This window comes from Xenopus tropicalis, chromosome 2 (genome assembly GCF_000004195.4).
Source record: "Xenopus tropicalis strain Nigerian chromosome 2, UCB_Xtro_10.0, whole genome shotgun sequence".
In the NCBI taxonomy this organism is placed as follows: domain Eukaryota; kingdom Metazoa; phylum Chordata; class Amphibia; order Anura; family Pipidae; genus Xenopus; species Xenopus tropicalis.
In genome coordinates, this window is record NC_030678.2 from 80,661,065 (window position 1) to 80,686,047 (window position 24,983).

The 24,983-nt window shown below is 38.7% G+C and overlaps 1 protein-coding gene across 1 annotated transcript in view; it reads right to left on the reverse strand.

Moving 5' to 3' along the window:
- myom3 (myomesin 3) overlaps positions 1 to 24,983 on the reverse strand; it is a 62,439-nt gene that overhangs the window by 13,114 nt on the left and 24,342 nt on the right. Inside the window, exons 16-28 of the mRNA XM_031896212.1 lie at positions 23,019 to 23,193; positions 21,080 to 21,201; positions 20,178 to 20,365; positions 19,629 to 19,755; positions 18,612 to 18,793; positions 18,272 to 18,386; positions 17,976 to 18,132; positions 7,069 to 7,175; positions 5,437 to 5,481; positions 4,396 to 4,532; positions 4,039 to 4,183; positions 3,540 to 3,599; positions 1,465 to 1,532 (exon numbers count right to left, since the gene is read on the reverse strand). Of these exons, the coding sequence (XP_031752072.1) occupies positions 1,465 to 1,532; positions 3,540 to 3,599; positions 4,039 to 4,183; positions 4,396 to 4,532; positions 5,437 to 5,481; positions 7,069 to 7,175; positions 17,976 to 18,132; positions 18,272 to 18,386; positions 18,612 to 18,793; positions 19,629 to 19,755; positions 20,178 to 20,365; positions 21,080 to 21,201; positions 23,019 to 23,193 (1,628 nt within the window). The remainder of the gene's footprint in view (positions 1 to 1,464; positions 1,533 to 3,539; positions 3,600 to 4,038; positions 4,184 to 4,395; positions 4,533 to 5,436; positions 5,482 to 7,068; positions 7,176 to 17,975; positions 18,133 to 18,271; positions 18,387 to 18,611; positions 18,794 to 19,628; positions 19,756 to 20,177; positions 20,366 to 21,079; positions 21,202 to 23,018; positions 23,194 to 24,983) is intronic.

Sequence of the window (24,983 nt, forward strand, 5' to 3'; positions counted from 1 at the left end):
AGAGAGACAGACACCATATTTCAAATTAAAGGCACACTAAATGCCCTCTTTTTTATTGTGTTTGATTAAAGGGACTGCATACACCTAAAATCACCTTTGGTAAAAATGAGCATAGTAAATAGAACTTGGGTTGAAAATGTATTTTGTCTATTCTTTTACTTAAAAACATCCATATTTTCCTAGTTTTTTGCCAGTTACTTAAAATAGTTGTTTCTTTTCACTAAACATCCCCCCCATTAAGAGGGCAATTTCTTCAGAGATCCTTATCTATCTTTGAACAAACAAACCCCTCCCTTCTCTAAGAATAAGTAAGAATTTTCTTTAAAATGACTAAATATAGCCCCCAGAATAATATACCTTTCTTCTTGAACTTGGTTATATGTAGATTCTGTATTACAAGCAGCTCAACTTCAGCTCTCTAAGCTACTTCCTAGTCTATTGTGAAGCTCCACCTCTTATATTTGCTGAGCTCTCCTCTCTGACTGTAAAGGTGGTTGAAGAGGTGTGTACTGTGCAGGCTTGCTGTCTGTGCTCCAATGGAAATCAATCAGTCATATGCAGTAAAGACACCTCTTCGACCGTATCTCCATACGTAATCATCTGACCATTCAGATTACATCAGTTCAAAGTATAGCAGAGCAACATATTGTGGCAAAAGACGAAACATGTACCTTGGGGTTTTCAATGGTGCTGAACTTTAATGTAGCATCCATTTAATCAAAAATCAGACACCTCCCATATGACCAATCATAACTACTGAACCAAGGAAAAATGTTTTACCTGCAAGGGTACTGAGCTTTACTTTGCCATTCATTAAACTCAAAATCAAATGTTTCACATCTGACCAATCAGTTTGTGCCTCTCAGTAGTTTCAGAAGACTACACAGCAGCACATTATGGCAAAGGACTAAACATTTAGCTAGGGCAGAGATACCCAACCATTTTTACTCATGAGCCCCACTCAGATGTGAAAAGTGTTGTTGATCCACACAAGCATGAAAGAGGTTCTTTGGGGATGCCATATAAGGACTCTGATTGGCTATTTGGTAGCCCCATGTGGACTGCTGGCCTGCAGGAGACTCTGCTTGGAGTAAAATTGTATCAATAGGCTTCCAAAACTTTAAGGTCATCAGGAGCAACATCAAATGTGGTGGTGAGCAACATGTTGCTCATGAACCACTGTTGGAGATCACTGATCTAATGGGTTTTCATAGCTGCTGAGCGTCAATTTGCTATTTGTTTACCCTCACATGCCTGCCATCTGACCTTACAAATGTTTAGCAATGCTAGTTTTTTTCAAAATTGATCCTTCCACAAATAGTAAATATTTATTCATATACAGTGAGGTATTTAGCTATATTATTTCTCCTCTACTAACAGGGCTATTCATACAATCCTGAAACTGATTTTGCTTATCTTACAATCAAATACAGTCATTTGTGCATTCAAAGTGAAACAATATACCTTGCATGTTATAATAACATGACATTCCTCTGTCACTTTCCACTGCAGCTGTTTCACAAAATGTGGTCCTAGTTAAAAAAAACCGAGAAACTGTTAATTCCAGTGAATGCTTTTAGGATCTGGGGGCTTAAAACCAGAGAGAGATTACAAGTGAATCCTTAACTTTTAAGGCACAGTTCTTCCTGCTTTACTAGGTCTTATTGCAGCTTGTTTGAGCTACTATCATAGGGGTTGATATTTCCTGTAAACGCAGGCCTATGTAAATAAAATATGTAAACGCAGTCCTGAGGAAGATGCATATCTTTGAAATGTAATATGAGTGTTTTCTACAGTTTACTGAACCAGTTGCTACCTTTTATCCATTCAGCAAGGCAACATTAATGATCAGTCTGTTTTAATTAGGCTAGAAATTCAGTCAACTAGATGTAATCAATAAAAGTACATCTATAGTCACAGGGAGGTTACATAGAAATTCTTTAGTCCTTGGCCCTGAAGGTGAAGGTGGTCTGAGCAAACAGCTATTTACTGTATGAGCTCATAAACTATTTACTGCTTTAAGAACTTGTAGGACATCTTTTAATGTTATACTTAGTTTAATTACATGGTAATTTATTCTGGGAGAAATTAATCTCATTAGAATTTTGTATACGTACCTTATTTTGGATTATTTTTAGAATCTACGTGTTACGGTGAGGCGGTGAGGACACCCGCTGATCACCTCGCACTGTGTGGACCGAATCGAATATGTGCATCTTTTTATTCTTACATGAGTTTTGACGCACCATGTCATAATGTCATAGTGCCTGAAATTCGAATATTTAAAGGTGCCACTACCTTTTTGCCATTGCCCAATGTGGTCTATCCTGTATAGTTCGTGGATGTGCTTCCTGTCTGATCTTGTGTTCCCGACTCTTGCCTGTTGTTACGGACTGTAATGTAGAGGAGCCCGTAAACTGCCATTAGTAACCTCTTAGGTGTAGCAGGAGAGCCCTGCCAACCCCAATATTAACAGATGCCCTTTTGGGGCCCTGAACTTTCTGCAGTGGAATTGACAGGGATCCTACAGACGGCTAAGGTTATTCCAGAAAACGCAGTACAAAAGGGATCAGGCAAAGTCAGGCAAAAGGTTGCTGTGAGGCAGTGAAGATTCGTAAGTCAGGGACAGCAAAAGTCAAAAACCAGCAGGAAACAATAAAGGGTTAAGTAAAGTCAGAATACTCTTAACCAGCTTGGGCACTAAATCAGACAAAGAAGCGCTATTTAGATTTGGCGGCAAAAGTGACGTCAGCACATACGCTGCCTGTACTGACCTGTTGCATGTTATTGACCATGCTTCTAGATCCTGATTCTCTGCTGCGCTACAAGTTTGGTTATCGGATATTGGCCTCTTTACTCGACTACACTCTGCTCTTTGCTGTTACTCCTGCAACACGCACCAGTTTCCTTGCCTGTCCAAAACTTCTGTGTTGGTTGTCTAACTTTAAGACCTGGTGGCAATCCAGTAGTAGCAGAGGGCTCCTCCCGCAGTGAAAGGCAGTTGTTATAGGCAAAAGTGTGAGCTATGACTGGGGCCTTGGCATTCATTCTGGGTTTTGGGATACCAAGCGTGACACTATGGGGCAGATTCATGAAGTCACGAGTTCGAATCCCGAATGGGATAAATTCGGATTGGATACGAAAATTTCTGAAGATCGCAAATATCACGAAAATGCTTATGAAAAAATCATATTAGTCACGATAATATCGTATTGGCGATCGTAAGTCACGCGATTGTAAACAGCAGAAAAGCATTTCCATTTTTTTTGCACAAGTGTACGAAAAAGTCACGCAAGTGTACGAAAAAGTCGTGCTGGCGTCGAAAAATGCAGCGAAAATACGATTGGAGCGCTCGAATGAATGCTCCGAGCATTCGTGTCTTAGTAAATCTGCCCCTATGATTTTAAATCATGTATGCACTTATGGAATTACTAGGTTATATAAGAGATGAAATCATGTATTTAATGCCTGTGGACAAATTATATTAACCATATATCTAAAAATTTTTAATTCAGTCCTCAAAATTTTATAAGTCCTACCTTTCTTTTTCTTCCAGGCTTTACATTTTGAATTGGATTCATCCTGAAGTTTGTCAAAGTCTGCAACAAATGTTCAATAAATTCACAATATTTATCATATCATGTGTCTATTTTAAATTAAAGAATCTGGGCAGCATAAGCAACCAACATAATAATGCATGGTGTTGTATATGATTAATAAATTCCTAATCTTAGTGAAATCTCTGGCACACCATTGTGCTTTTTATTGGGTAAATGGCAGTTCTAATGTGAACTTTATAGCGTAACACGAGTAGTGACAACGCCAGGTAGAGCCCAGTTTGTTAATACCTACATGCACTTTATATTACAGATAAAATAAGAAATGGTAAAATGATAATATTAGTAGTAGTTCATTTCACCATTTTTATTTGAGCTTGAATAAATAAGTGTGTGTAATAATTGCAATTAATTGAATAATGCTCTAAGCAGAGGCTTGCAATTGGCAATGTGGTTATGCAAAGAACCAAGGCTTGCTAACCTTCCCCTGTGAGGGTCACAGTGAACTGATTTGATGCTTTTCCATCTTGCAGCTTGGCAGTGTATGTTCCTCTGTCTTCCTCACCAAAGTCTTCCTTTATAATTTCAATGAGTCCATTTTCTTTATCGAACGTAATCTTTCGTTCCTATAATGAACCAATTCTAGAATTTAATCCTAACATTAACCAAACCTGATTTCTTATCACCAACTACAAATATTCAAGATATTTTTAATTTACTTTAATACATAGAAGTAATGGCATACTAACGGGGGGCATTTTATAAACTGCAATTCAGGTCATGCTTTTGTCAGCAAAAACATGAATTTGTTGTGGAAAAAAAGCAGATGAAGACCTACCGGTGTGTTTTCAATGACTTTGTTATTAAAGATCATCTCTAATTCGGCATCAGGGGACAGCTTTTCCACCTGCAGCCAAAGCCGTACATCCCCATTTTCCAACACCTCCTTATTCCATCCAGATATTAGTTGTATCACTAAAGGCAACATAAGAGCAGGTAAAAACACTCTGGGGGATTCTGTCTTTTTTTTCTGCCTTCTCTATCATACATTTTGCTGGACTAGTCAGAGATATGCAATGCAATGCATATATATAATCTTGTATCATAGTGTGGCTATTATATTTCTTGATCAGTTTTACTAGATAAAACTAAAATATATATATATATATTTATATAAAATAAATATTTTGAGGCTTTCTTTTCTTTGTATCTCTTCGTCGACACGGAACCAGCAAGAGTATGCCCAGTAAAAGCTGATTCTGCACTAGCTCTGATTGCGCATGCTCCTGCAGGCTCTGTGTTGTTGAAAAAAGAAAAGAAAAGGGTTGGGAGTGAAGATGGCGTTTGCAATCTCTGCCGTGCAACCCTGAATTTTTAATTCAGTAGTTCAAATAGGGGCACTTCTATAATAAATTGTGCCTGTGCCTAGGGCAGCAGGGTTTGGGGGACAGCCCTCGGGGGCCTATATATTTGTTTTTTAATTAAAAAAAAATGCCCCCAGCCTTCGCCACAGATGCACGTGATGCATGACTTAGGGAGCATATTTAGGTCCGGTGCCTAGGGTGGCACCAGATTTAACCAGAGAGGTGAGGGGGCTGATGAAGGGCAGCTGCTAGGGGTTTTCTTCCAAGGGGGTTTAAGTTCTCCTTTAATGACCACAGCACAAAATAAAAATGTTCCCATAGACAGAGAACTCAATTTTCATCTATATTAAATGGGTAGGTTATCTAAAAACCTAAATAAATGTGGAGATCCAGAAAAATGTAGGTAATTGGGAAAAATATTTCACTGCTGGGAATCCTTCAGAGCTCACCAGTTTGATATTTGACACATCTTGTAAATAGGCAAACTTTCACTCACTTTATTTAAAAATACTTACATGGGTGCTTTATATCATGGCTTCTACGAAGCAGATCAGCTAGTTCTGAAAAACACGAAGCAACAAAAAATATAAATACTTCTGCTCTTTTTTATGTCTGTTCCAGTTGCACCTGATTTTTGCCTCCTAGTTAGAAATAGTAAAAATGAGCTGCAAAGGAGCAAATATTCCCAGTTCTATGCAACATTTTCTTTATTTCTTATGTACAAAGCATTTTCTGCAATTAGTGAATCTACACCGTGAAAATATTATGCACCATTATAACTGATAAATTACTTTTGTTGGTCACAATACATGCAATATAGTTTTTCATTATTGGAAAAAAGTAATCCAAAACTTTTAAAGGGATTTATTTTAAAATATATTTCCACTTTGCAGTATTTTTTATCACACAAGGGGGCTGATTTACTAAGACACGAATTCCAACTGAATTGGAAAAATTCCGATTGGAAAACGAACATTTTGCGACTTTTTCGTATTTTTTGCGATTTTTTGGCGAATTTACGACTTTTCGGAAATTATCGCGACTTTTTCGTTACCAATACGATTTGCGCGAAAAAACGCGAGTTTTCGTAGCCATTCATGCTTCAGGCCTGGTTTTTAATTCTGATGCTAATCACCCTAGTTTCTAAGCAGCCATGTAATGAGAATCTGAATTAACTATTAATCAGCCTTGTATTGTGACATTTATATTCTATATATACAGTATATTGTGAGTCGGTCCCTAAGTTCAGTAACTGACAGCAGCACAGAGCATGAATCAGCAGAAAAGAAGATGGGGAGCTACTGTTGCATCTTTGGGAGCACAGATCTTCCCTGGTAAAGGGTTGTGGTTGCTTGGGGCTGGTACAGAACAAAAAGAATATAAATGTGCAGTTTTTCCACCTTGCTTCTTTGTAAAGCTTCACGTCTCCTTTAAGTAATAGGTTATATTAAATGAGAAATGTGAAGGTGTGCAGAGAGGCATAAATATATTTGGCTTGTTTATATTCACTAAAATACTACAACTACCATGTGGTTTCTAAATGTGAGTGCTACAGCCCATTGAAACATGGTTACTTCACAGTTTATTTGTTACTGTCTTTTTAAACAGTGGGACTTGGCTTAGTTGTCCACAACAGTAACAATGTCTGAGGCAATTAAATTGTAAAATAAAAGATAGATGGTCTCCCTTTAGTTTACATTTTGGTTTAAGAAGAGCATGATCTGTTTGATCATATTTTATCCATTACAGCACAGAGCAGTTTATAAAGTGGTCATCCAACAGAGGGAGCCATTTATCCATCTTTTTGAAACCTCTGATGGTTACTGACGTGACAAGTAGATTCATGCAGTTCTCAGTAGTATCAACATGTCTATAGAATTTCTGCTTCCTAAAAACTGTCCTGTTTTCTTTTTCCTAAAACAATCCTAAAACAATCATCAATGTAAGCATTAAAGTACAGAACAGACTCCAAACAGATAAACATTCTCCAGCAAAGCCAGATCAGTTTAAACTGCATTATTACAGTAAAATTTGCAGCAATACATGCAAGGAATGTCTGATTATTAAATTGTAGATCAGTTAGACATTTCTGACCTCAGGAGGAGTTGAGTTTTTTCATATAAATATCAGAGTCCATTGTTTCTTACCTTTTTCCGTTAAAATGTGACTAGCAGAAATTCCATCTGTGTTCGGAACCTCCACTGCATAGGTTCCCAGATCCTTCTCAGATGGGTTTGTCAAAACTAACTTAGATCTAGTTACATAATAGAAAACATTGTTAGCAATCATTGAAATGCTGTTATTATAGGTTTCTACATTTTCGTGCATTTCATAGTTCTCTGTAGCTAGAAACTAGCACATTCATTAGAAATATTCTACACATTGCCAGAACTAGGGGTAGGCAGAAGAGGCACCTGCACAAGCATGTGGGGGAGGACCCGAGATGGCCGGCTGGGTTGCCTAGGGTGGCTGGCTGGCTTGGCCTGCCTCTAAATCTACACCAAGAAACCGTTTCCGTGCCTGTTACCAAGTACCAACACTGGTGTAACTATAGGGGGAGTAGACCCCACAATTGCAGGGAGGTCTAGTGGATCAGTGTTACTGATTTAAGTGCAGTGTCCATTTTAGGTAAAATTGGTGTACACATTCAACTATGTCAGATCTTCTCTGTACCCATAGATTGTTATGTACCCTCACCCAAACCATACTCATACCTATGATCTGCAAAACTTTCAAGCTGCCACCTCACCTTTTGTGCACTTTTCCTCCCTGCTCCTTTCCCCCTACCTCCCTGAGCTTTCCCATTTTTTATCATAACTCTGTTAGGGAATAAGTCCAGCCAGACTTGTACGTATGTATGTATGTATAACTTTATTTATAAAGCGCCACAAGGGTACGCAGCACTGTACAGTCTTACAATATACAAAATTACACACAGGGAGGACAAGTGTTATAATAGATGCAATAAATAAGTATAAATACACAGGGAGTAAGTGCCATGTGGTATGAGATACAGTAGGAAGGAGGTCCCTGCCCCATAGTGGTTAGGTAACATACAGGCACAAATTGGAAGGTAAGAGTGCACCAGGTATGGGCACTTGCCCTTAAACGCAGGACTAAGCAAAATAATGTTTTAGTGCTCCAGACGGTAGCATCTGGGTTTTATCTTAAAGAGAAAGGGGTGAGTGTTCCCTACGGAGGGATCCAGGGATAGAGTTCCAGAGGTAAGGGCAGCGAGTTAGAAAGGGTTAAGACCAGAAAGCGCAGAGGGTGTGGATGGTGTAAAAAAACGGAGGCTCTGAGAGGAGCGGAGGAGACAACCAGGAGAGAGCAGGAGGATCCTGGCAGCAGATTTTAAGATTGATTGCAGGGGAGAGAGGTGGGAGTCTGGGAGGCCGGTTAGTGGGAGACCCCAAGGCAGCGTGCTGAATTAACAGGCTTAATGGTCATGCCGTCAATAGCGATGGTGAAAGGAGGAGAAGGGCTAATTTTGGGCGGGAAGACCATGAGCTCTGTTTTAGCTAGGTTAAGTTTGAGGTGGCGTTGGTTCATCCAGGAGGAGATAGCCAGAAGGCAGTTAGCAATCCGGGTTTGAACATCAGAGGTTAGTGCAGGGGTGTGTAAGTATATCTGGATTTCATCTGCATATAAGTGATATTTAAGACCAAAAGAACAAATAAGGTCTCCTAAAGAGAGAGTGTACAGGGAGAACAGCAAAGGACCAAGCACAGAGCCCTGAGGCACCCCCACACTAAGCGGAACCAGGGTAGAGGATTTGTTAGCAAGATCAACAGAGAAGGAGCAGTTAGAAAGATAAGAAGAGAACCAGGAGGCAGCTTGATCCCGGATACCCAAAGAATAGAGAATTGGCATAAGGACTGAATGGTCGACAGTATCAAAAGCAGAGGAAAGGTCAAGGAGAATGAGGACTGAGTAGCGTCCTTTGGCCTTGGCAGTCTGGAGATCATTTGCCACTCTACATAAGGCCGGCTCAGTGGAGTGCGCAGGCCGAAAAACCAGACTGCATAGGGTCCAGCAGATTATGGGTGCAGAGGAAGTCACACCAGAAAAGACAAGACGTTCCAGGAGTTTAGAGGCTAGGGGCAAGAGAGAGACGGGATGGTAGTTAGATAGGCAGGACGATGTATCGAGATCAAAGGGGCTGAATACGGAAAGAGGAGATTCTGGAAGGTTGAGATTACTGGTATGTGAAGGTTGGGAAAATTGTTTGTGGATAGAATCGGCGAAAAATGAGCGAAATGCAGTTGTCGCATGATTTTTTTTGTCGCCTGCGTTTTATTTTGACGTGGCCGCGCCCAATTTGACGTGCGACAAAAAAATTCAGCGCGATGAATTTTTCCACTGCAAATTTTCACGGAAGTTTCGCAAAACAATTTGCCAGTGGCAAAATGCAGAAATTCACTGCAGATCCATGCCTGATGAAAGAATTCGCTCATCACTACCAAGGACGACAGCACGACTGCATTGCGGCTGCAGGGGGGTATGGGTGTTTATTGCGGATGATAAAATAGAGTTGAAGGTATTTACCAGTAACTCAGGGTCAGAGGAATCACAGAAGGAGGAGAGGTTAGAGCTAAGAGAGTTAGAGAGAATGGTTATATCAACCCTTCGAGTGTTGCGTATCGGGGTTTTAGGCTGAGCATTAGTAGAAGGAGAAGGAGAGGTGTACGAAATAGAAAAAGAGATAAGACGATGATCTGAAAGAGGAAAAGGCTCACTGTTAAATGCAAATAGATCTAGATTTTTGGAAAATATCAGATCTAGGAAATGACCATCCTTATGGGTAGCTGTATTAGTCCACTGCTGGAGATCAAAGGAGGAGGTTAGATGGAGAAATCGAGCTAGCCAGGACTGAGAGGGGTCATCTATGTGGCAATTGAAATCTCGCAACATAATTGCAGGGGTGTCAGAACATAGAAAAAAAAGAGAGCTAGGATTCAAAGTCAAAGGATTTTGTAGAAGGAGGTCTGTAAACAACTGCCACCCGCGCAGAAAGAGGGTGGAACAGCTGAACTGCATGCACCTCAAAAGAAGGAAACCTGAGAGAAGAAGGTATAGGGATTAGTTTAAAACGGCAATGAGGGGAGAGCAGAACCCCAACCCCTCCCCCATGGCCAGTAATGCAGGGAGTATAAGAGAAGGAAAGACCGCCATAAGAGAGAGCTGCCTCAATAGCATTATCATTCTGAGAGAGCAAGGTCTCTGTTAAGGCAAACAGGTTAAAGGACTTAGCACAAAACAGATCATGAATAAGAGCGGCTTTGTTAGTTACAGAGCAGGTATTGAGAAGAGCACAAGAGAACAGGAGATAAGAAGAGGAGAGAGTGGGAATTTGAATAAGGTTAGACAGGTTAGTGGTCTGTGATGGTTTGACCAGATGAGAAGCATTGCGTGGGCGATAGCAGATAGGTATACGGCAGGGACCAGGATTTGGGGAGATATCACTTGCGGCAAGTAGAAGCAGTAAGGAGAGGGAGAGGAGGTGGGAGAATGACTTGAAATTTTTAAGCTTTTGCGATGTATTAGTTGGAGGTGCTAGATTTTTCAAAAAGTTATATAGATTATAAGAGATTAGAAGGTCACACGAAGTGTAGATCCGCTTCTTTCAGCCCTGTGTTTTTTCCTCAGGCTGAGAGAAGCGAATCCGCTTCCTTACACTGTCCATGTGCCTGCACTGAAAACTACAAAATTCAATTCAGGGCTTCAGGGCAGAATCCCTGGAATCTACCTTACTACCAGTTACTATCATTCAGCTCTGCTCTCCGCTTAGTTCAATAATTAGATTTCATAAAGTTAGTTTCCTGGTGTCATCCATCCACAGGGATTCTATATAATATACCCTAACAGTCCAATCACAAGAATCCCAACTGGAGGCCATTGAGCCCACCGGAGGACCTGACCTCTGAAGCCTATTTACTACTGCCCCCTGCCACATGGCTGCTGCCAAGCACACTTCACCCCGCCCCCAGAGCAGAGCCAAGGCAGCATAGGCAACCTTACCAACAACCTTGCCCCACACCAAATGCCAACAAACAAGTGCATGAGTGAATGAATGAACAAGGGCCTGGACATAAGTGACAAAACAGGTACGTGCCTATAGCCCCTTAGCATTGTGCTCTAGGCACATGCCTCTCTAGCCTTCTAGTTCCAGCCCTTCCAGTCTATGACTGCCATAGCACCAAAATATGTATTGATGATGTTCCTGAAAATATGTGAAGAAGGAACGGTAATTTACACACAAGTGCTATCAATGCTGATTTTGCTTTCAAATTTCAAAGCATTGTTTTGCACCAGATACATATGAAGTTGGCATAAAGATGCACTGACTCCCTGTTTGCTGCTAAAAAGCAACTATGATTGGCTTTTATCATCTGAGATGGCATCTGAATTGTGCTAAACACTTTAATACATTTTTTAGGAAATACAGACTGACAAACAGAATATCTTTTTATTATTGTAATTGTTTTATAATTATTTACATAGAGTAATATAATTGATTTACCAAGTACCTGATGCAGGCAAAGAAAATGCAATAGAGAGGTTAGTGTAATTACCCATGAGCTATCAGATCAAAGTCCATGACTTTGTTGCAGGTGGTGCCATTCCTCTTTCCCTAGAAAAGGAGTGGTACAGGCATTTTGCAAGAAAAGCCATGGGTTGCCCTGCCCTATAGTTTTCAGTATTCGTTACATGCTTTAGTCCAGTTCTATTTGCAGGGTAAACGATAACATCAGGGCAGCAGTAAATTTGCTAAATAACTTCTGTTGCATAGGCTGCCATTCCTCTTATTCTAGAAAAGCAGCGGTGGTGACGTTTTGCAACAGAAGCCATAGGTTCCTCTGCCCTGTAGTCTTCAGTATTCATTAAATCCTTAGGTCCAGTTCTATTTGCAGGGTAAACCATAACATCGGAGCAGCAGAAAACTTGTTAAATAAATTAACAATTGCTTTTGGCATAGTGATCACCATATTATTTTAATCGTAGTCTTCTTCATGGTTTTGCTGATATGCAAAGGTATAAAGTCTTGCTGTAAAAAAGAATCTGCAATCTGTGCCTTTTCTGAATTGTGAATTACTTCTTTATAACTCTGTAGGTTACACTTTCCTTCTCTTTTTTGAAGGATTGTCTTCAGACTCAGAAAATGTTGTCTCAGAAATTGTAATAAATTCCCCTCCATATTTGCACTTGTGTGCCTTGGTAGAAGGTGGGCAGTTCATAATTCTTCTTACTATCAGAGATTTTATATATATATATATATATATATATATATATATATATATATATATATATATATATATATATATATATATATATATATATATATATATATATATATATATATATATATAATATAGTTTAAGAAATACAGACTGACAAGAAACAGAATGTTGTTTTTTTATTATTTTATTTTATAAGTATTTACATTGAGTTTTAATTGGTTTAACAGGTACCTGATACAAGCAAAGGAAATGCAATAGAGAGGTTAGTGTAATGATCCATTAGGTCAAAGCACACAACTTCTGTTGCACAGGGTTCACAATAAGAGTTGGCGTTCTTTCCCCAACATTAGGGCAGTAGTACATTTTCTAAGTAAATTAACATCTCTCCTTTTAGCATATCAATTACAATATTATTTTTATCATAGTCTTCTCCATGATTTTGCTGATATCTGTTGGAATAAACTCTTGTTAAAAACGAATCCGCATATATGTCTTCAATCTGTGTCTTTTCTTAAATCTGACATATATCTTTATAAAACTTTCCTTTTCTTTTTTGAAGGACAGTCTTCAGGCTCTGAAACTTTGATAAATTCTCCTCCACATTTACGCTTGTGTGCCTTGGTAGAAGGTGGGCAGTTAATAATTCTTTCTAATTCTCCACAGGGGCCATTGCACTGCCACCAATGGCGCTTCAATAAATCATATTCTTCGTCTTGATCAGGGTAGGCCTATATAATAATGAGAAAAATTTAAGGGGAATTATTTTTAATACATTAATAATTATTAAGAAACAGATGCTTCCAATGCAGTGATATATTCATTGTATTTAGCCACTTAATATTTGCACCAGTCAGTCTATTAATACGCCGCTTAATACACCATGACCATCATCTTTTGTATTATTAATAAGCTGATGTGCATGTATCATTTCATGCAGAAGGATCTGTAGAGAACAGAAAGAAACAGTTATATCAGTATTATTTCAAGTTTATAATGTAAATAAACTGTTGTATTTCTTTTCATCTAATTACTACAAATGTATACTGCTTATATTCCTTACAATATAAATGAATACAAAGGAAATGACTTACTTTCACTGTAATACTCCTTGGCCTTCAAGAAGCGGCTTATATAGGCAACCTTTCCGCTACTAGTCCCACGGTGACCCCTAGAATCTCTGCATAACAATAACAATATGTGAATCTTCATTTAGGATTTTTTTTATGTTTCCTGTGTCAGATTACAGCTTGATTCTTCAATACTTGTTTTCTGTGTTTTAATTCAATGCAACATGCATGTGACTACACCTATAACAGTGACATACAAACTTGAAAAGTTTAGTTTATAACTTACACACAAACTCTGTTGCTCCATTTCAGGTCAACTTCAGGCAACTTTCCTCTAAAGAATTTGATATTAAATTCTTAATATAGGGCCTTAAGGTCTGGTTTGGGATCCAGAACCTCCCATTGTGGATCTACAACTGAGAGATTCTCCAAATTAATATTAGATATTTGATTAGAATGGTTTTGAGATCTTGCTTTAGCTCGATGTCTTTTAAATCAATGAGATGAAGGTGAATCCATATTGATTGATGTTGTCTCTTCAAAGTGCTGATGAAGAGTGAAGGATTTTGATGGATCCATCTTGGAGGGCAAGTTCAAACCATCTTGCGTTTACTGCTCCCTTTTCACTAACCAAATATAATAAGCTCATTCACATGCATTCATGGCACATTTAGACTAAATGCATATACTATTCCATTCACCAGTCAGTTTGTTTAGATGTATGTGAAAGGCCTGGTTAAATGAAATAATTGAAATAAGAATGGTATGTGCAAGCAGGAAAGAGAGAAAATTATGGATAACAGACAGTATAGTGGGCCACTTATCTGGACCCAGGTTGGAAGAGTAAGGAATAGGTGGGAGTAAACATATTATGTTGGGTTAAAAAACTCAACACACTGTTCTTCAACTTCAGTTTATTATTCCGCTTTTTCTTCTTCAAATTATTCTTAGCGCCCCCCATTTTCTAAACACTACTCCTCCTACAGTTTTAGGGGTACAACACCCAAACTCTCCACACTTCCTCGCCCTATAGTGGAGCAGGTTGCTTGTGCTTTTATAAGCGATCCCGTCCCCACATCTTTTTGTGGCGCCGCTCCGAACACCCCAATTTTCCCATTGACTTTGACAGGGAAGATTTTCAAACTGCTGCCACACTTACAGTTTTGAAGCTACATCCCCCAAACTTGAATAACATAATCATGGGGTCACATCAAATGAAAAGCGACATTTGTTGGATGACCCATAGTGGGAGGGGCCAATCAAATTTCACCCATTGACTTTAATGAGGAAATTGAAACTGCTGTGACACTTTGAGCTTTGAGGCTACACTCACCAAACTTGAATCACATAGTCATGGGGTCAGCCTGAATGAAAATATGATGATTGTTGGATGCCCAAAAGTGAGTGGAGCTGTGAACAGATTTTACTTATTGAGTTGGAGAAAATTCAACCTGCTGCCGTTCTCACAGTAATAACACCAGGGTCCCCAAATTTAGGCACCAGGTAACTGTGGTCCAAGGTTAGAAAAAGTGGCTGGAGCCACCAACAACCAATCAGATGTTACCTATTGAATTTTATTGTATTGATGCCAGAGTTCCCAAACTTTGCACAGTCAGTCACTTGGTGACTACGTACTCAAGGTTGGAAAAAGTGGGTGGGGCTGCCAAAAGCCAATCACATTTCTTTCATTGTTTTCAGTGGGGAAATTTTAACTGCTGCCATTCTCACATGTTTAATGTCAGGGTCCCCAAACTTTGCACAGTTTGTCACTGAGTGACTATGTTCCAAGTTTAGAAAAGTAGGCGGGGCCAACAACAGCCAATCAGATTTCACCTATAGACTTCATACATTTAAATTTAAACTGCTGCCATTCTTTAAATATTAATACTAAGGTCCCCAAACTTTGCAGAGCTAGTCACCAGGTAACTGCGGTTCAGAGTTAGAAAAAGTGGGTGGAGCCACCAACAGCCAATCAGACTTCACCTATTGAAATTTTTTGGTTTAAATTTAAAATACTGCCATTCTCTACTACTCTATTTCACTATTTATGTCAGGGTTCCCAAACTTTGCACAGTCAGTCACTGGCTGACTACAGATTCAGGGTTAGAAAAAGTGGGCGGCGCAACCAACAGCCAATCTTTTTCCACCCATTAAATTAATATTTAAACTGATGTTATTATTTATGTATTATTCCAGGGTTGTTAAACTTTCCAAAGTTAGTCACTGAGTATTTGCCATTCAAAGTTAGAAAAAGTGGGCAGAGCCACCAACAGCCAATCAGATTTCACCTGATTACTTTCAATGGGGAAGTGTAAAATGCTGTCAGTCCCACAATTTTTATGAGTTGCCAAACTTTGCAAAGTTGGTCACTGGGGGACTACAGTTCAAAAATAGGAAAAGTGGGTTGGGCCATTAACAGCCAATCAGATTTCGACTCAAGGTTAGAAAAAGTGGGCACACCCACCAACCACCAATCACAATTTACCTATTGACTTTTATTGGTTTAAATGTAAACTGCTGCTGTTCTTTAACTATTAATCCTAGGGTCCCTAAACTTTGCAGAGTTAGTCACTGGGTAACTGCAGTTCCAGGTTAGAAAAAGTGGGCGGAGCCACCAACAGCCAATCAGATGTCATTAGTTGACTTTCAGTCTTTCAAATTTAAATTGCTGCCATTCAGACACTATTAAAACCAGGATCCATAAACTTTGCACAGTGGTTTTTACTATATAATTGTGATCCAAGGTTAGAAAAACTGGCTGGAACCAACAACAGATTAGATTTCATTCAGTGACCACGTTTTTCAAACCAACATGAAGTTTGTTCTCAAATTTCCCTTTCTAGTTAGCCTGGTAAAGTTTTATGGCTGTAATTTTCTTCCCCTTTTAAAGTTCTTAAAATGTCCACAACCAGTTGCAAAATGTTCAGGGAAATTGCAGCTAAACTGTACATTTAATTCTTGCAGGCAAGGGGCTGCTTACACTCTTGAGTACAGATTCTTAAACCTGTCCTAAATCTTTATCAATACTGCATGAATGGTGGAAAATAAATCCTTAGCATAAGGACATGGAAACATTTCAATAGGTCTCTTATGCTTCCAGGTTTCCTCATATCATCCACCTTTGTAATGCTGCAGTCCCTATGTCCTGAGGATGTTTTAAAGTGTCACAGTTTTCAATCAGAGACGTTTTAAAACATTTTGGGGGGTAATGAATGTTGCTTTCAGAACATTGTTGTAAGTTAAGGTTTGTACATATCCTTTTCTGCCTTGTGTCCCTTTTTTTGTTATGAAAATCCTGAATCCCTACGAACATTGTCTAGGTAAAATCTAATATAAGGATACCTTTAAAGAGATACCTGTCACAGGAGATGTCCTTCTGTTTTACCATGAGAGGTAAACTGTGGTATAAATTGGGTTTTTCATGATGGTATCCATTGCCATATTTCAGAAATAGAGTAGACTTCTGTAGCATTTTTTTTTAATCTAGTGCACTGTATTTATACCTGCTTTGACAGTTACTAAAGAGGCAGGTGGAAGTCGTACCATTTGCCCACTATCACTAATTAGGGCAAAAATATGCAATTCCGATTACAAGTATAGATGACACAATTAAAGATTTCAAAACTTATCAAGTTACCAAATGTGGTCCAGGTGCTGTGCAAAAGTTTGAAAAAAACCTGAGCAGCACAGGGACTTGTATTGCCACATACATATGCTCATTGGATATTCTAGATCTGCACAGACCCATATCCCTGCTTAGTAAGCATATGATCTGTCAGACAACTGCAATTAGACCACACCAGATCTGGGCAAGTTGCATTCGACCTGAAAAACTGAATTTCTGGCTAAGGGGATCTAGACCAATGATGTCCAGTACTGGCGGCCCATGCCCACCCTGATTTGGCCCACCACCTGTCTGGCTGCTGTGACTGCTTACCTTTGTGTAAGATTTAACAGGTATCAGTACTGAGATTAACTGGCCCACTGCATTGTTCACACCTCAGATTCAGGCTGTAACCCCCTGTATTGTTTACACCTGTAATCTCCTGTATTGTTCACACCTTTAACCCTTTGTGTTGTTCATACCTTGTAGTCCCTACATTCTTCACAACTAAGGCTCAGACTGTAAGTGCCCACATTGTTCACCAGTTCATACCTCAGACAGCCTGTAGGAGCATTGCAAGCATTGTGTCACTGTATGTGCTTCCTGCCCTATGCTGCCTCTGTGTGCTCTACTCTGCCTGCCCTTTGCTGCCTGTGTGTGCCATAGTCTGCCTGCCCTATGCTGCCTATGCGTGCCATACTTTGCCTGCCACATACAGCCTGTGTGTGCCATACTCTGCATGTCCTATACTGCCTGTGTGTGTCATACCTGCGTGTCCTATGCTGCCTGTGTGTGCCATACCCTGCCTGCCCTGTGCTGCCTGTGTGTGCCATACTCATATGAATGAAGGGTGATATCCCTGCAGTGAGCACCAACCATTTAGGTTTTTGCTGAGCTACTACCATTAATGTGAGTCTGGTCTTAAAAGCTCTTGTGATAACATGGGTGTGGTTTGAAGTTGTGGGGTTTAAAAAGGGGGAGTGGCCAAAATGGCTTCCATTAGCCACCCTCCACCATGGAGACCTGAAAAACTCCAGCCCTCAGTACCACAGAAGTTGGACAGAGTGATCTAAACTATTTACCCCACTGACTATTGTATTTAGTTAGATTAAGTATATTTAAGTGCTATAAATCTTGGTGACCTGTTTCCATCAGTGGAAATCTCAGTTCTTTCCAGATCTGGAGCACCCTTGTAATCTTTTGACCAGATGAACTGTGGAGAATCAATTGGCTCTGGATTTTCAAATGCAAGGTAAATCAACCCTTCTTCATCTACACCAACTTCAATCTCATTTGTACCTGTGAAACAAGAAGAACAAAATTATATGGTCCTTTCAGCCCAGTTCTTTCATAACATAAAGAAGGGAACACAGAGTTCCAAGAGCTCCCCGTAGAAAATTTCCATCCCTTTTATAAATCCATGCATGTGCTACTCAACCTGGTTTAGTTTCAGCAACCACTGGATCACAGGGCAAAGATGGTAGTCCCGGACCTGCGGCATTAACTCCTAAGACACGAAGTTCATAACATTTTCCTGTTTCCAAATCAGAAATCTTAAAAACAAATTAAAAAGGGAGTAAGTTGAATTTTATGTCTTGAAACACATTTCAGTGCTAGATGTAAAGACTATTAAAGCCATAGTTCCCACTGCAGTTATAGTATTTGTGGACCTAGATCAGGAGCTCTGTATTTTTAAATTCATTGTTTTATTGGGATGACCAAATAGTATTTTGACTGCTAAACATTAATAATTTATTAATTTTCAGTTCTGTGCTTACTCTCATATGGGTGTCAGCTACTATATTTTCATTTATCCTCTTCCAGTCTAATCCAGAACCATGTTCTCGGATCTCTATAATGTAGCCAGTGACTGGGCCAATTCCTGTGTAAATTGGAGCCTCCCACTGTAGCATCAGTGAAGTATTCCTCACCTCTGTACTTCTGACATCATAGGGAGGACCTGTAAATAGATATGCACTAAATGCCAAAACATGTACTGGGTATATGCATCCCGTGAAGCTGTTCATTTCATGTTCTTGGTCACCAGATTGTACAGTGGCTCCATATAAATTGTTTGAATGGCAACAATGACATTTTAATATTAATTTAGCCTAGAGAGTTATTTGCTCACCTTTATAGGATTGTTGGCTATTTGGCTACCTTTATTGTCATACCCTAGGCATGCTACTGTTAAGACACTTTAAGAATAACATTTGTAAGAAAAATATAGTTCAAAGTCTCAAAGCCTTTCTGTAACTGTTTGTGAGTTTTGTTCTGTTTTGTTTGGAGTTATAGAGCATTGTAGGAGTTTGTGTGCAGCTGGTGTCTTCATATTAAAGAACAGATAGAACACTGATGGCTGGCAAGGGATGACCACAGTATCTAGATCAAATTTAAAGTCCAATCAACCTGTTGTTACGGTTTATGCAACTACTCTGGGCATTCTGTGCCTGTTGTTAACTTCAGTTCAGCCTGACATGTTTCTATAGTATGCTGTTGTTTCAGGTTGTTAGAGGTGAACTCCTATTATCTACCATTAGATAAATACATTGACACACTTCCATCAATGTGTGCCACAAAGGCTGCAGCTCAAAAATAACTCTTAACGTTTTGTAATTTGTAATTTTTGTAATGCTCCAGTTCTTCTACTCTTGGTGCTGCTCATAAAATTCCTGCAACAATTGCTCAAATAACAAAAAAAACCTAAATTTCATCTCAAAATGTGATTATATGGACTTTATAAAATGCACAGAAAGTGAAAGTACAGACATTAGGAACATGGATTTGTACAGTACCTGGTTCTGGCATTGTCCACTCTTCACATTTAAACAGGTCACTTGGCTCTGACATCTTTCCAACTCCAGATGAGTTCAATGCTTTGGCTCGAAACTCATAAAAGTGACCTTCAGTCAGATCTGGTACCTTGACAGCAATCAGAATCTTTATTACAGTGTGAAATGAATTTTAAGGTGCTCTGACTACAGTTATTCTAAAGGCTAATTAATTAATGCAAATTGTAATGAATTACAAGAGCTTTCAAAAAGAGCCAGGCCTACACGTTAGAACTGCTTTCAGGTAACCTATTGTTTCTGCTTCTCCAAACCAGACTTCAATTTCTTACTATTGAGTGCTATTCTGATATATACTGGGTGCTGCTATCTTGCTACCTCTCATTGAAAGGAAGGGGGGGTGAAAAGACTTGGCTAGCCCAATGTAAAATTTCAAAATTAAATGTAAAAAAATCTGTTCGCGTTTTTGTTAAAGAGTTTTTAAAGGTAGAGTTGAAAAAAATCGGTTAAATCTTACATTGCATAACCTCTTTGGGATAAATAAATAAAAATTACCTTGCATAACCTCTTTGGGATTGGCTGAGAGTTCACTTCTTGCCAAGTGACCTCTAAGGAATCATGTTGGTCGAGAAAGTAGCCAAGGACTTCCCTTCCTGCAGTGAACTTCGGAGCTTTCCAGCTTATGGTCATTTCATCTTTTCCACAGCACAGGAGTGCAAAGCCATAAGGAGCAGTGGGACAGTCTACAAGAAAAGCACTGCTAACCAGCTGGATTTTCAAGTTGGACAGTATTGTTCATTTCTTTTATAAAAGCATATAAGGGTATCGTAATAGTCAATATCTGGTATGAATGCACCTTTGTGAATACATGTTTTGTATTACTTACTCTACAATTATAGAATTTTGGTAAACCAATTTATAAAATACAATTTGTGAACCAAAACATATAACAAAAAGAGTCAAACAATTTTCACTATCTTTTTTGCAATTGTGTTGTGATGACAATAAAGCTTGACTTGACTTAATGTATTACAGGTATGGAATCTTTTATCAGGAAACCCCTTATTCAAAACATTCAGAATTATGGAAAGGTAATCTTTCATAGACTCCATTATAAGCAAATAATTCTAATTTTTATAAATGATTTCCTTTCTGTTTGTAATAATACAATAGTACCTTGTACTTGATCTCAACTAAGATATAATGAATTCTTATTGGAAAGAAAACAACTATTGGGTTTAATTCATGTTTGAATGATTTTTTAGTAGACTTAAGAGGCAGGTGCAGTTTTAATATGAATAGATTTAAGTAATATAAACATGGCATCACCGCAGATATAATATGATGATGGTAAATCAGTTTTGACTGATTTTTTGACTCTCAGTGTCCCTATAGTAAGACTGATTTTGTAACATTAGTACAAAGTATAGCATTATACAATGGAATGTTATACATACAGATAGCCTCACTAATGGTGATTGGCTCAGATGGAGGAGACCGTTCACTCAGCCCTGCTTCATTAACCGCTCTCACACAGAACTCATACTGCTTTCCAGTCTGTAGCTCAGGCACGGTAAACCTGCAAAAAATATTTGCCTTTATATTTCAGTGGAAATTGTAAACACAGTTAAATTGTATGCTGAAAATACAAAAATGATCTAATACATGTGAATGATATTGAAATTCAATCTACTATGATTTGAGTAGATTGCATTTTAATGTTGTTCAGTGTTTTCTTCAGAATTTTGGCATTGTTGCAAGTGCCTGTAAAATTGTTATTTACCAATATGCACAATTTACCAATGTGGATGAAAATTAGTTTCTGCTTTGTTACATGGCATGCACGTTGCAGCCTAAATTTTTCTCACTGTTAAAATGCCATCAGTTCCAGTGATGACAATGAATTATTAACACTATTACTGTGTTCACAAGATATCAATCAGTAGTATGTGTAGATGCAAGATGCCAAGGGCATAATGTAAACGCGTATTCACTCTAGTACCTTTGTTAATGTCATTAAAGGAGAAGGAAAGTTCTGTGTAAATACTGCCATAAACACCTGCAGAATTTCTGCTCTGAGCCCTCAGTGACAAGACATACCACATTTCTTTCCTTTTAGTGTGTATACATGATCTTCTGTGTCAGACTTTTTTTATTAGAAAAATCCTTCAGGGCATGGCACGAGTCTGTTCAGTTTGCTCATATCTCCCCCCTATTCTCTATACTCTCTTGCCCTGCTCTCCTTGCTGTAAGAATTAAGAGCTGTTCCCTGCCTGAACTCTTCTGCCTGGAAGTGAAGTCAGACCAAGCTAAAATGGCAGCTTCTATCTTAAACAAACAAAGGGAACTTTTAGGGCTGTTTACTCAGGTATGGTAAAGCATTATGTAGAATAAATATAGCGTTCTAGCTTGCACTATTGTGTCTATTGGCAATAAAATGCTGGAGTAGCTTTTCTTCTCCTAACTAAGATTTTGCTTGCATCTAGCTTAGCTTCCTAGTATGTCATTATTTTGCTGCTGTTTATGGTTTTGCAAGCAACATTGCATGTTCCTCAACCTCAAAGTTTTAATAGTTATGTGGAGTCACACAGCAGTCTGTGTTCTCTGTTTGTGTTTCATGGGCCTAGCTAAATTGCATTGGCTTACAGGTTCAGCTCATTCCTGCTTATCCCTTCTTTTGAGGTCCACCTCTTCCTCCCTTGCTTTTTGAGCAGAGTTCTATCTCTTGCTTTAATCCTGCAAATTCTTGCTTATCCTACATTCACACCTCTTCTGTGCTTCCTATAGTGGTGCTAAATAACTTTCTCTGTGTAGCCTTCTCCTGTCCCGTATCACTCTAGAATATTCTCTTTTGACCCTCACCCACTCCATCCTGCTCCAGTTTGTCCTGTTCCATGCTTGCTCATGCTAAACCACCTCTGTTCTATTCCTGCACCATCCAGGTCCTGTCTGTTCAGATCTTTGTCCAGCCTCATTCACCATGTTTCCTTGTCCCTTTGCATTCATTAAATTCAACACCCATAAAATGGGAAGGACACACAGACTTCTTTGTGTGTACTAAATATTTATTGAAAAGAGTTTAACCTGAGAAAGAGAATTAGTGCACAAAACATTATTGTTATAGTGTATATAGTATACACAAAGAAATCTGTGTACCCTTCCATTTGCTTGTGTGACTTGTGACACATGGTATAGAATAGCCTGAGATTAGCGAGTACCAGCATCTAGAATATGTGGGGTGCTGTGTTCGTAATAATTATTTTTCCCATTACTAGGGTCGCTGGGGACTCCTTTGACAGATCCCTGACAAACAGTAAGCAGTAATGAAGGGGGTATAAAAACCCAGTTGGGTAAAACCACAAATGATATCAGTGCTGTAATGCATCAGTTACTTACCGTGTGCCTTTCAAAGGCTTGTTATTTACTGTCTGCCATTCTTCTTCTCCTGAAAGTCTGCTATATAAGTAATAACCAAGAATGTCAGGATCATCCTCTACCATTTGCCACTGTACCACTGCAGATTTATTTGTGTCTCTGAAGGCTATGATATGCCCAGGTGCTGGAGGGATGGCTGTAGTTAAGAAAACATTAAAAAGATCAGAAACTATTAAAAAATATCTAAACTTTCAGGCCTTTTGAAATGTATTTAGGGGTAGTGTACCCCTTGCTCAATAACAGTTCAAAAAATATGCCTTGTGCTGAATATACTATGGTCTATGTTTTTTGTGACTTATTTTAAGCTAAAAAGGCAAACAGGGAGACTAAGGATGTTTGGTCCTTGTGGAAAGAGAAATTAGGTTACTAGTAAGCAAGCTTGTCCCTAAACCCCTGTGTTGTGATTGTTTGGGCTTACACATAAACAGCAGCCATTATGCATGCACATTATTTGTGAACTGGTAACTTTCTAACTTGCAAGCACCAAGAATGGAGAAGCTTGAAGAAATAACAAACAACATAGATTTTCAGTGATTAAAAGAATGGGGAAAAAGTATGTTCAGCACATGCCCTATTTATTGTTCTCAAGTTAACCCAGAGGGTATATTGCCCAATACTACCCAATACTAGTTGTGTCATCTAGCCAACATTACTAGATATAACATCTTTAGAACAGAATAAAACACTAAGGGGCACATTTACTAAGATCCAATGGTTTTCTGGGCTTAAATCACAATAAGGTAAAAATTTGTAGTAACCGCTATAATTTCTGATGTTCTAAAATGTCACGGAAATTGTCTTCTCTGTTGTACTAAAATATCGCAATTGTGTTTTGAAAGTCACAAAATTTTTGTGCCAAAAAGTTTGTTAAGTCACAAAAACCTTTCTTGCTTTCCATGTCTAGCTTTGGAAGCCTTCAATAGGACTCAATGGTTCTCGACAGATCAGAAGACAGAAGCTTTAAAGAATTCCAAAATGTTCGCAATTGTGTTCTAAACGTCACTAAATTTTTGTGCCAAAAAGTTTAAGTTACAAAAACCTTTCTTGCTTTGATGGCTTCCATATCTAGCTTTGGAAGCCTTCCATAGGACTCAATGGTTCTCGACAGATCAGAAGACAGAAGCTATTTTTAACAAAAATCACGAAAAAGTAGTGGAATTTTAACAGACTTTTTGCATACATTCTGAAATGTTCTATAAGTGAAAAAAAAGTTAGAAAAAATACGAAATTATCTAAAAAAATGTTTAGTAAATGGGCCCCTAACTGTTGCTATTTCAGGAATAAATTACTACTGCAAGCAAGCTTCTATGCAAAGGTGCTTGAGCCACTGTATCTAGATCAGGGATCTTTTACACGCATAAGCCACATTCAAATGAAAAAAAAGTGTTCGGGAGCAACACAAGAATGAGAAAAGTTTCAGAGGTGCCAAATAAGAGCTATGATTGGCTATTTGGTAGCCCCTATGTGGACTGGAAGCCTACAGATGGCTCTCTTTGCCAGTACTCTGGGTTTTTATGCAACCAATGCTTGCCTTCAAGTCAGGAATTAAAAAATAAGCACCTACTTTGAGGTCACTGGGAGCAACATCCAAGGGGTTGGTGAGCAACGTGTTGGGGATCACTGATCTAGATTAAGGTTGGTTCAACTGGTGAATCTATTTGATGTCTATAGGGATGTTTTATATAAAATGAGTATGATTGGCTGTACTATACATAGCCAGAATAAAGCTCAAGACTAGCACACTGTACTTCCTTTTCTTGTAAAGTAAATAAATCAAGTCTCAAAGTACTTTTGTACTCACTGATTACAGCTCATGACAAGGTAATAACAATTGTTAAATTATCAATTCCTTGAAAACCCATAGTCAGTAAAATGTATCAGAAATATATTTTATAGTTTTTTTTAAAAACATGTATACTACTCCAC